This window comes from Orcinus orca, chromosome 2 (assembly GCF_937001465.1).
Source record: "Orcinus orca chromosome 2, mOrcOrc1.1, whole genome shotgun sequence".
Taxonomy (NCBI): Eukaryota; Metazoa; Chordata; class Mammalia; order Artiodactyla; family Delphinidae; genus Orcinus; species Orcinus orca.
Window position 1 is genome coordinate 164267289 of NC_064560.1, and position 12205 is coordinate 164279493.

The following is a 12205-nucleotide window of genomic DNA, read 5'->3' on the forward strand; positions in this document are numbered from 1 at the left end:
CTAAGAAAAAAATGTTGGGAGTTCCCTGGCAGTCCAGTGGTTAGGATTCAGTGCTTTCACTGCTATGGCCTGGGTTCAGTCCCTGGTTGGGGAACTAGGATCTCACAAGCCGCACGGTGCAGACAAAAAAAAAGTTCCACGGGAATTTTGATTTTGATGTTTTCCAGTTTTTGTGTTTTTATTAATTTCTCCAGTACTTACAAAATTACTCTGAAGCCTCCATGAGTTTTAGTATTTCTTTCTGTTTCTTCAGAGGAAAATGGTTTTATTTTACGTACTGTGTAATGTGTTCTCAAAGGACTACTTTTCCCTCAGAACCACTGTCTAAATCCCATTTGGGCTAGAGCATGTTGGCTGTGCCCTTTTTTCGTTCAGTCATCATTTGCCAGGTCACTTGGTCTTTGAGGTGCCCTTACCCAAACGTGCGTTTACTCCTCCCTCCCCACCGCCCTGATTGTGTCACTCCTGTTGAGAGCAGTTCCACTGTCCCAGAGCTGTAGACGGCACAGGTTACGTGGGTTCTGCACCGCCTACAGAAAGGCATGGAGCTTCTCACTGTTGGGGCTGGAAAGTCGGCTCAGACCCCTGTTCTACTTAGAAGGTTACAGAATGATACTGGATATAGTATATGGGCAGCAACACCTCCATAAGAGATCTTTTCAGATGGTCGTATCCTGTTTCTAACTACCCACTAGCCATTTCCATTTTAGAGTGTTTACAGCCACCTCCTGACTGGAAGCTCAGTGCTCTAGCACCCCCAGCCGGCCGCCCTGCTTTCACCTGAGTGCTAAGGTACTCAGGCCTGGGATGTCGTCACTATTTTCCAGATGGGAAAATGCAGACTTGGCAGTTTGATGACTTAACGCTTGGTCCAACAGCCAGTACAGGGCAGACGTGGAATGGAAACTATATCTCCTAGACTCTTTCTACTATACCATGATGATAAGGACTTGCTACCTAGACTCTTCTAAAATCTAGAGCCATGTAATAATGGAAAGTATTGTAAAACCTCATATTGTAATATTGTAAATTCATATTACAAAATTTCACTGTAAAAATTGAATTGAGAGTGTGATATGATTAAAATGTCTTCTGTGTAATGTTATTAAATTATATACTCTATTGGCATTATTACTTGAAAAGTGCAGACTCCTACCTCTTACCCCTTATTAATTGTTTTGTAATATTGTGCATATGAAAACCTTTTCCTCTTGCCCTTCCAGGATATAGAAAATCAACTTGCAGTTAAATCCAAAGCATTGGATGAATTGAGACAAAGTTACCTGACTTCAGAGAGTGGGACAATGCCATTGCTGGAAGATACAGCATCTAGAATTGATGAGTTATTTCAAAAGAAAAACAGTGTTATCAACCAGGTACTAGAATTCATTTACAGCGTACTATTTCTCTCCACGTATCCTTCTTTTACCTTATTTCTTGTTTGATAATGGACACTCACTCCATACCAAAAACTGAAAAGTTGCTGTGAAAACTACTGAAGTGAAGTAGAGAAAAACATTTCAGATCTCTCTTATTTTTTTCCTTCACTGGATACTCAGAGGCAAAGTCACCAAATTCCCACATCCTTGGCAAGCTAGAAGTCCACCTGGTTATCTTTGTTTTGTCTAACGTACTCACACACACAAAAATGTCTCCACCCCCAACCCCAAACCCAGCAGAGCATCTGGCGTTGTTTCTTGGCCAGATATACAGGAGCAGTTAGTTATGAAGAAGCAGCTCAGATTCCCCACACCCAGGGAGATGCCTCAGGGAGGGCGTGATCCTATCGCATGTAGCCTCTATTAAGCTAGAAGCATGGTCAGCCTAGGGAAAACTCCAGAGGTGGCGAGAAACAGCATGTGGTGAGGAGAAAGCATAGAAGACTGTGGAAGACATCTGGTAATTGTATGAAAGGCATGTCAAAGTCTGCATTTACCCCTTCTGGGAGGAAGAACACCAAAAGACAAAGGACAGGCATCCTCAGACACTGCAACTTTGACATTTCCCCACAAATGGAGGGAGAAATTGTAAATACTAACCTATTATAGGTGTGTCCATGTTTCCCAGAGGGTCTTTATTGTGGATTATTTGTCATCTACTAAAATCTACATTCAACCATTTGTTCCAAGGGAGAATTGGGAATAACCCATGTAAATGAAATCCATAGGTGACCCTCAGCCTCATTCTTCCCCCAGGACTCAGGCAGAAAAGTAGGGGTGAGCTTAACATATCTGTGTGAGTCATTTGTTAATATATCTTTTGTGAGGCACTGTGCTCACTGCCAAGGGTGCAATGATAAGAAAATAAATGGTTCTTACCCTCAAGATGCTCACAGGCTGCAGGAGGATAGCTGCAGTAAAAAGACAGACAGTAACAAGTGTTGACAAGGATATGGAGACATTAAAACCCTCCTACACTGCTGAGAATGTGTGTGTATAGGTTTTTTTGTGAACATATGCTTTCAGTTCTCTTGGGCATATACCTAAGAGTAGAATTAGTGGGTCATATAACTCTATACAGTATTTAACTTCTTGAGGGACTGCCAAACTTTTCTACAGAAGCTGCACCACTTTGCATTTCGATCAGCAGTGTATGAGTGTTCCCATTTTTCCATAGTCTCGCCAGTACTAGTTATTATCCAACTTTGATTATAGCCATCCTAGTGGATGTGAAGGGGTATCTCATGGTTTTGATTTCTATTTCTCTAATGACTGTGGATGTTGAGTGTCTTTTCATACGCTTATTGGCCATTTGTATATATTCTTTAGAGAGATGGTTATTCAATCCTTTGTCCATTTTTGAGTTTGGTTGTCTTTTTATTGTTGAGATATAAGTGTTCTTTACATAATATATAAAGATTTATATACTTGTATATTCTTGATTGTGTCAGAGGGCATTTAAATGCTTCAATTTTCAACCTTTCATAATTACCAAAACACATTAAAGAATAAAATATGGCCACCATTGCATTTCCTCCTACTTTGCACTTGCCCATCATTTTGGCCAAGCATGATGCTCTCCAAGTTTTGCTTGCTCTCCAGTAGTAACCAGACTTAAGTGCCAGGTAACACAGGTTGACACTTTACATTTATAATGCTTTACAGTTTTCAGAGCATTTTCACAGACACTATTTTCTTTATGTTTTCATTTATTATATCTGTTTTGTGGATGAAGAAATAGACTGAAGGATTAAATAACTTGCCCAAGGTCAGAAAGCTAATAGGGTGTCACTGAAATGTATATTCTGAGATTCTGATTCCTCAGTCAGTGTTTTTTCCCCTGGGCTCTCCCTCTGTAGGCTGAACTCTCTCTGTGCTGGGGACTCTGGTCTCAGGGCTGTTTTCCATTCAGCTACTCTAAAACGTAGCCTTCTTTGATATTTCTTGTTCATTGACCCACCCTTCTCACCTTCAGTGAATCACTGAAGCTCCACTCTCAAATTAAAATGCCTAAATTGGATACGGTGGTAGAGTCCTTAGGAGGGGGAAACAAAAAAGATGAGAGAGCCTCTTGTCGATGATTTCCTAAATATGTTTCTACTTTTTGTATAGGTCAATGAGCTCAAGACCTCCATGCAGTCTGTTTTACAGGAGTGGAAGACTTATGATAAACTCTATGATGAAGTGAATATGATGACGATCCGATTCTGGTACTGCATGGAACACAGCAAACCTGTGGTTTTATCACTAGAGGCCTTGAGGTGCCAGGTGCAGAACCTTCAGGTATATTAACCAGATCTTGGCACAATGCATTATTGGCAGAAAATCTCCAATGGAAGGAAGCACAGAATTGAACACAATTACTGTTATGTTCTCCACAGAGAAACATGAAACAGTATTTTAAACAGCAGCATCAAAAGTATAACTTGAAATTTCAAAATGAATGACATGAACCAAATGAGTGAAACTTGGTACAAGTATACTGTGAATTTTTCTTCATCTTTCATGTCCATATTATTTCACAATTTAAAGGTTTGGGTTTGGGGTGTTTTTTTTTTTTTTTTAAGTATGCTATTTCAAGTGCTAGCCCCATGAAAGAATGCCTTCTCAGTTTTCTTCTTCACATTTCTGGTAATTTATCCCTGTCCTATTAAAGTTTGAGTGTTAACATTATTGTGGTACAGCGGCAAGTGTTGACCAGCTGCTGCCTTCTTTGGACGAGGCCAGGCTGTTCTGCAACTGACATTCCTGCTCTGTCCTCCTAGACTCTTCAAGATGAAGCTGAGAGCAGTGAAGGGAGTTGGAAGAAACTCCAGGAGGTTATTGGAAAACTCAAAGATTACTGCCCCTCGGTTGCTGAAATAATTCAAGAGAAATGCCAAAATACTCACACAAGGTACACTTTAAGATGCAATTTGAATGGTAGAGCAGATATTTTTATCTTAATGACGTGTGACAAATGAAGGGACGTAGGCTGGGTAAAGCCTTCTTAATCATCTGAGATAACTGGTTTCATACTATTCTGGTCTCTCCTGCTTGGAAGGATCTTGTTCACGTAAGATATGACGTTGTGAAGGCTATTACTTGCCTTGTACAAGTGTTTGGTATAATCAATCTAGAAATGTCCTAAGTACAGCCCCAGTGTAGCCACGTTCAGTGGGCTAAATGCCCAATGTGATCCTCAAGGGCACCAAAATCAACAGGCAGAAACAGGCTAAGGGGTGGCCAGATGGGCAGTCTGTCTCACTGGAAACATTATAAGGTGGAAGTAAGGGGATGTTAGAATACATCTCAGGAGATATTTGTGAGGCTGGGAGGCATTCTTTGATGAACTACTTATGATAGAAAACTCCTTCTAAGGAGTGTGGCCCTGGTTGATTGTGAGGCTTTTATGTAGCTGGATGGAATATGAAAGTTGGCCCAAAGCTGATTTGTTCCAGACAGTGGTGAAGAGATTAAGCTACGCTCAGTGGCCTTCTCCACCCTTCCTTCCTGCAGATTCAACCTCTCCTATAAACCAATTCTGAATATATGTTGAACAAGGGACACCACATTTATGTACCCTGCAGTGGTGTCCTCAGCCCTTGATCCAGTCCTTAGTGGAAGAGGAGGAGGAGGGAGGGTAAAGATAAACACAGACACGTATCTAATTTCACATACAGTAATGGGGGCCTCCCTCAAAACATATGGTGGTTCAGGTTGCTATTAAAGGGATTCAGTTGTCACCAGTGCACATACACATTCAGTTGTTGGCACAAGAATATATCAGAAGGCATATTGAAAACGACTGAAGAAAATAGCACCAAAATGCCAACAGTAGATACCTCTAGATTAATGAGATGTCAGGTGTTTTTTTTTACTTTCTCTTTATAGACAGGTAGGTAGGTAGGTAGGTAGATGGGTAGACAATCTCAATATAGGTATGGATAGATTTAAACACACATGTTTTGTGGGGGGTTGTGAGCATATGTTGTATTTATAATTGGGGAAAATCTTGTTTAAAAACAGGTGGTTCTGAGAAGATTTGTGAAATACAAAGAAGTAAAGCAATTATGCCATTTGTCACCTTTTTCGCCCACTCAGCAGGGTTGAGGATATTGTGAAACAAGCATTCTCATGTGTTTTGGGTGAGAATGTAAATATTATAATGCTTTCAGAAAGCAGTTTGAACATATACCCATAACCTTAAAAATATTTACATATTTATATTCTTTGACCCAATAATTCTCTAAGAAGTCTAATTTAAGACCAATATCTTGAAATACAGAAAAAATCCTTTGAACAAAGTTTATCTGAGCATTATTTTTGCAAGCAAAAATTGAAAATTATTCCAATATCCATACTAAACTGGAATTTGGTAATTAAACAAAAAAAGACCATTTATAGACCATTATGTACAGCCATTTAAACTTAGGCTTACTTATTTTTTATTAATGGGAAAATTTTTTTTTTTCCCATGGGAAAAATTTTTTAAGTTAAATGGGAAAGAAAGGCAAGATATTACAGTCCATAGTATGGAATAAAACCAAAAATTTTTAATTTCTACTTTTTTCAATTTTAATAGAATGAAAAATGTATTACAGAAAATAACTTCTTATTTTTCTTATTATTACGATTTTTAGTTTTTGTAGCAGTTTAACAGTGCATATAAATGAGAATCCAAAAAACAAATCATACAACCAATGAATGTGCCAGCACCACAAAATTAGCTGATTTTCATGGATGCAAAAAGACTTTTAATATTTGCAATTGTTCATAACTTGGTGGTATCTACTCTAAAAGCGAGGTCTCTAACTGGGTTTCATCAACAGCTCTAGTTAAGTTTGCCTGGACTCCAGAGTTGATTTTTAGCCTGGCCCTCCCCGCCCCATGGAGACCAGCTATGTAAATCTGGGGCCTGGGTACTCTGCTGCTGCCTTCCCTCATAGATTGTGTGCTAGCATCCTTTGAGGGCTACGCAATTTTCTCTTCTCATGTGACTAAGATCAGTTTTACCAAGTGAGTAACTTTCTGATGCAAATTGGCCTAAGTAGAAAGAGAATACACAGGAATTAACTTTTCTCTAAAGAACAAATGAAATATTATCAAGTACCAGGTAAGATCTGCCATTTTTTTCTCTCAATCCACAAAGAAATTAGTCCTACACCATCCCGTATTTCTACAGAACATTAAAACATTAGCAAATTTAGAACATCATAGAAAATAAATACCCTTTGCTGAGAAGTAGGAAAATATATTGTTTTTTATTTCTACTTTTATATAAGGAACATGTTGTTTTTGTAATTAGAAAATAAATTGGACATAAACACAACTTAAATAAGGCCTACTTAAAGACCCCCTCTATAAAATAGGAGGCCCTCCCATGTGGAGAAAGTTTCATCACGCAAACAGTTCAGTACTTTCTTCACCTTTGCCTAAGAGACATTCATCATGCAATAGGTGTTTCCTGCCAGTCACAAATTTTGCGGGTTTTGTTGAGAATTATAAAGTCAATGAAGTATCCTAATTTGGAATTCTGTTTATATATTAATGATGGCATTAATTTTGAAAAGACATGAACACGTCTTCTTAATTTATCTGCTCTTAACTTATGGGTAGAGTGTGGGCGCTGTGCTTTTGCTGCAAAGGAAAGGATGGATGGGGTTCCTGTTGTTCATGTTGCCCTGACAGGTGGACGCAGGTAAACCAAGACATTGCAGACCAGTTGCAGAGGGCCCAGAGCCCGCTACAGCTCTGGAAGGCATATAACAGTGCTCACGCTGAAGCTGCAGCAAGACTGGAGCAGCAGGAAGCAAAGTACCAACAGCTCGCAAACATCAACACATCTGGAAACAACCTGGCAGAGATCCTGCCCCCAGCCCTGCAGGACGTAAAGGTAGGCGTTAAGCCCATTGGGAAAACCAAGGCCAAGACAGCCTGACAGACAGGGCCATGACCCAGGGACTAGACAGACCACAGGGAGGGAGGAGTGGGTCAGGACAGGTGTGTGAGCAGACCATGTAGGACACAGGCAAGACAGGGACGTGTGGGGTTGGGAGAGCCAGGTGGTGGCTCAGAGGTGAGGGCCATGCAGCAGGTAGCTGGGTCAGGGGCACCTGACACCACCTCCTTCCAAATCTCCCCTTTCACTCTAGCAGGAACATCTCTAAAGCCAAAGCTTCATACAAAGTCTCCAATAAAAGCAGAAATATATCAGCTGAATGTGGTCATCTAAGAATAGTAGATGTTGAACCTCTTGATTTAGAAATAATCATGAATAATTATCTAAATAATCTAAATAATTATCTAATCTAAATGAATAATCATTTAGATTCACTGCCATGTTAATAAGGCTTTTCTGTGGATATAATGATTTTTAGACTATTATTTAAGAGTTGTGTACTTTCCTCTGTGGTTTTATTCTATTATGTTAATGAATGCCTAGAAAGCAAATACTTTCTAGTTTTAAACTAGGTGACCAGGTGCATTTTGTATCTTTTGATACTATAGGTGAAATAAAGAAGTATTAACCAATTAAATTAGAGACAAGAATCCAACAGATATGAACCATATTTCTGACCAACTTCTATCTAATCTGTTGGCATTTAAAAAAACAACAAAAACAGAAATTTCACACAGTTGCAATATTTCTGGAGCAGCCCTAAAATCGTCTTGGTCAATGAAATTCTGTGCTCTCTGCAAATGAATCTATTTATGTCACAAAGTGTCAGGCAGAGGACGGGGTTGGATTGATTCTTAAAATGCATTGAAGCAGATCCTTAAAGTGTTCACTGACTAGAAATATAAAACATAAGACTGTACCCAAGTCATCTCCAGTTTCTGTAAACTAGAAGCCCCAACTCTATTTATCCATGGTTACTTTTAGCTCTGAACTGACAAATTTCAGAACAGCACCAGTGATATCATATAAAGAAGGCTTAGCTTTTTTATCTCTTTAAAATAAACAGTAACAAAAAGCCACACCCACTATTTCAGGGCAGAAATTCTCCTAGATGTTGATGGAGTGGCATGAATTGGGGATTTTTGTTGGGAAAGGAGGAGGAAATGTTTTGCGATCACTTTTTTCTTCTCCAGGAGCTGCAGCATGATGTGCAGAAGACAAAAGAAGCCTTTCTCCAAGATTCCACTCTCCTGGATCGACTCCCACAGCCTGCAGAGCCCAACACCCACGTGCTCCTCTCTGGTCAAATGCACTCCCTCCAGAGGGCTTCCTACTTGGAAAAGATGCTGCTTATGAAAGCAAATGAATTTAAGGTTCATCTTAGTTTTCTATTCAACTTGAAGTCTTGGACATTTGCACACTCCCTTCAATTCCTTCATATCTTGCGAAGTGATAGTTATTAGTGCTTTGTGGGCTGCACCTTAGGGAAACCACAGAATAAAGATGCCCTAAACATATCTACCATTTGACATGATTCTTCAGTCATGTGATTCTTCAATCCCATGGGCAATGGGCAGATCTTAAGCATACATTTCTTCTTTATTGAACATGTTAAAGTGATATATTTCATGCACTGTTCAGATCTCATAGTTATTTGAATTTCCAAGTTGGGTAATTGAGTCATAGAGTAGCTGCTTAAAGCACGACCATTTGTTATGTATTTTATTCACTTTTTGAAAAGCCTTTAGTGCATGAATTATCAAAAAGCTGAATAGAAGGCCATGGGGCTCCAATATCACACAGCGGGGAAAAAATATTTAGCTAGCAGGATTCCTCTAGGTGCCCCTGTCAAGCAACTGATCTTTCCATCCCTGTGAAGGCTTCATACTTTGCCAAAGGCACAAAGTGCGTATCAGGAGTGTTCTGGATTCAAGATAATGAACTGCTTAGGGCTGAAAACAGCTTGGACTTTTATCACAAGGCTGCGCTTGATTCTGTTATAGATGCACATGAAAATTGTTTCTAATGAAAACTTCTCTTGTTCTAGTTTGTTCTATCACAGTTCAAGGATTTTGGGGACCAGTTGGACTCTTTAAAAGGTCTCATTACGCACGAAGAAGAGAATTTGGATAAACTCTACCAGCAAGAAAAAGAAGGAAATCCTGACTTATTCCTGGTATTGCCAATATTTGTCATTCCTAAGGGGTCAGGTTCACCATAGAATAAAAAATAAGTGAATTACTGTCATCTATGTGCATCTTAACTCTTGAGCACAGTCATTGATATGCCATTCATTCTTGACCTGTTTTCCCTAAGATCTAGAAAAGTATGACAACATAGGGATCTTTTTTTTTACACTTTTTTTTTTTTTGCTTTTTTATTTTTTTAATATTTATTTATTTATTTATTTTATTCATTTGGCTGTGGCAGGTCTTAGTTGTGGCACGCAGGATTTTTAGTTGCAGCATGCGGGCTCTTAGTTGTGGCATGCAGGGTTTAATTCCCTGACCAGTGATCGAACCCAGGGCCCCTGCATTGGGAGCACGGAGTCTTAACCACTGGACCACCAGGGAAGTCCCATACACTTTAAATATATACAATTTATTTGTCGATTATTTCTCTTTTTCAATTTTTTAATTTTTATACATTTGAAAGGTTACTTTCCATTTACAGTTATTACAAAATATTGGCTATATTCCCCATGTTGTACAATACATCCTTGAGCCTATCTTATACCCAATAGTTTGTACCTCCTACTCCCCCACTCCTGTATTGCCCCCCCCGACTGGTAACAACTAGTTTTTTCTCTTCATCTGTGAGTGTACTTCTTTTTCGTTATATTCACTAGTTTGTTGTGTTTTTTAGATTCCACATATAAGTGAGATCATATAGTGTTTGTCTTTCTCTGTCTGACTTATTTCACTTAGCATGATGCCCTCCAAATCCATCCATATTGCTGCAAGTGGCAAAACTTTGTTCTTTTTTATGGCTGAGTAATATTCCGTTGTATATATGTACCACATCTTCTTTATCCATTCCTCTGTCGATGGACACTTATGTTGCTTCCATATCTTGACAGTTGTAAATAATACTGCTACGAACATTGGGTTGCATATATCTTTTCAAATTAGTGTTTTTGGTTGTTTTTGAATATATACCCAGGAGTGGAATTGCTGGGTCATGAGATCTATTTTAGTAATATGCCTCAGTAATTTTAGTAGACTTTTAAATCTTGAAGTCTTTACTAGTTAGCTTCAGTGAACTAAAATAATCTAGCAGCTGGCTATTGGGATGAATTGAATTTTTCTGGTTAGTTGAAGATCAAAAAGTAAAATGCCCTATTAAATTAATGGTATAATTTTTTCCTTCTTTATTACCTTAGTAAGTTTAGTATAGTTAACATAGATGAATGGAAGAATGAAGGAATTCTGGATCTTGCACACTCCTAAGGACCAATATTCATAACCTAGATTAAGAGTCAGCAAACTATGGCACATGGTCTAAATGCAGCCCCCTCACCTGGTTTGTAAATAAGGTGTTACTGGCACAGCCATGCCCTTCCACCATTTACGTACTGTCTATGGGAGTTTTCATGCTACAAGGGGAGAGTTGAATATTTGCAACAGAGATCATGTGGGTCATAAAAGGCTAAAATATTTATGATCTCACCCTTGACAGTAAAAGTTTGTTGACCCTGACCTAGACTATTGTGGCAGAGTTCTGTAGTGAGAACATGGATATGGTGAAGGATGTTTGCTTAATATATTGTTGTCCTAGAGGCTGTCCCTGGAATATTGTCTTAAAGATAAAATTTTGGTGAGTTTGCTTTCCTGTGATTTCACCATAATATTGATGTGTAACTACCACGCTTTGCTAGGGTTATTTTAAGGATTGAATTTTCATTTACTTTGTAAATAAACTGCATGTTCTGTTGAAGGTCAAGTTGTTGGCAGACTAAATGGGACTTGAAGGTCCAGAATGGGTCCTTTAAAAAAGAGCTCATTTCCATCTTCTTCAAAGACAAAAATCTGAGATCACTTTCTATTTCCTGGGCTATTTCAGTTCTGGCCATGTGTGCAGCTCGTTCTAGAAAAGGCACAGGATTGAGAGATCTGGGTTCAGGTCCGATTCTGACACTAACTAGCTATTTGACTGTGGGCAAGTCGTTTACCTATTTAGGCCCCAGTTTTCCCTCTTCTTTGAGATAAGGAAGGTCTGTAGGATTTCTGAAGCCTTTTCATAATCCAGATATCGTATTGGCATCCAAAAATCTGGAATTTAATTTCTTTTTCACAGAATCATGTGCTGGCACTGACAGCCCAGTCACCTGCTATTGAGCATTTGAATGAAGTAAGCCTCAAGCTCCCACTTAGTGACGTAGCTGTCAAGACATTACAAAATGTGAACCGGCAATGGATTCGGGCCACGGCGACAGCACTGGAACGCTGCAGGTCAGAACAGCCCAGCTCTCCCATTCTGTTTCAATTAAGGCAAAATTAACAGTTGAGCCTGGTAATGTCATTGTTATATGGCTCTGTTTTGTTTGTCTTTAAACCTTCGTAGTGAACTTCAGGGGATTGGATTGAATCAAAAGTTTCTTTATTGCTGTGAAAAGTGGGTCCAGCTTTTGGAGAAGATAGAAGAGATGCTCAAGGTGAACATTGCTGACAGCCTCCCTGCTCTCCTGGAACAGCAGAAAACGTATGAGGTAAATAAACCTGTGCTCTCTGCCACCTTGGACCCCTCACCCTGGGGCAGGACTCAGGGGAAGAGAGATTAAATAAAGTAAAATACAGAGAGTACCTATCAATCCTCAACCCCTAAACACAGAATATATGTCTTTGAGCAAATTCAGTCGTTGGTTGATCATTTGTAAAATTCTCAC

The 12205-nt window shown here is 39.2% G+C and overlaps 1 protein-coding gene across 6 annotated transcripts in view; it reads left to right on the top strand.

The window, feature by feature from the left end:
• The window catches only part of SYNE2 (spectrin repeat containing nuclear envelope protein 2), a 330191-nt gene that overhangs the window by 258234 nt on the left and 59752 nt on the right, over positions 1-12205 (top strand). For all 6 annotated transcript variants that reach the window (XM_049706356.1, XM_049706357.1, XM_049706358.1 and 3 more), the window contains 8 exons: positions 1224-1376; positions 3552-3722; positions 4205-4335; positions 7110-7314; positions 8514-8693; positions 9368-9496; positions 11617-11771; positions 11884-12028. In XM_049706356.1, coding sequence (XP_049562313.1) covers positions 1224-1376; positions 3552-3722; positions 4205-4335; positions 7110-7314; positions 8514-8693; positions 9368-9496; positions 11617-11771; positions 11884-12028 — 1269 coding nt within the window. The remainder of the gene's footprint in view (positions 1-1223; positions 1377-3551; positions 3723-4204; positions 4336-7109; positions 7315-8513; positions 8694-9367; positions 9497-11616; positions 11772-11883; positions 12029-12205) is intronic.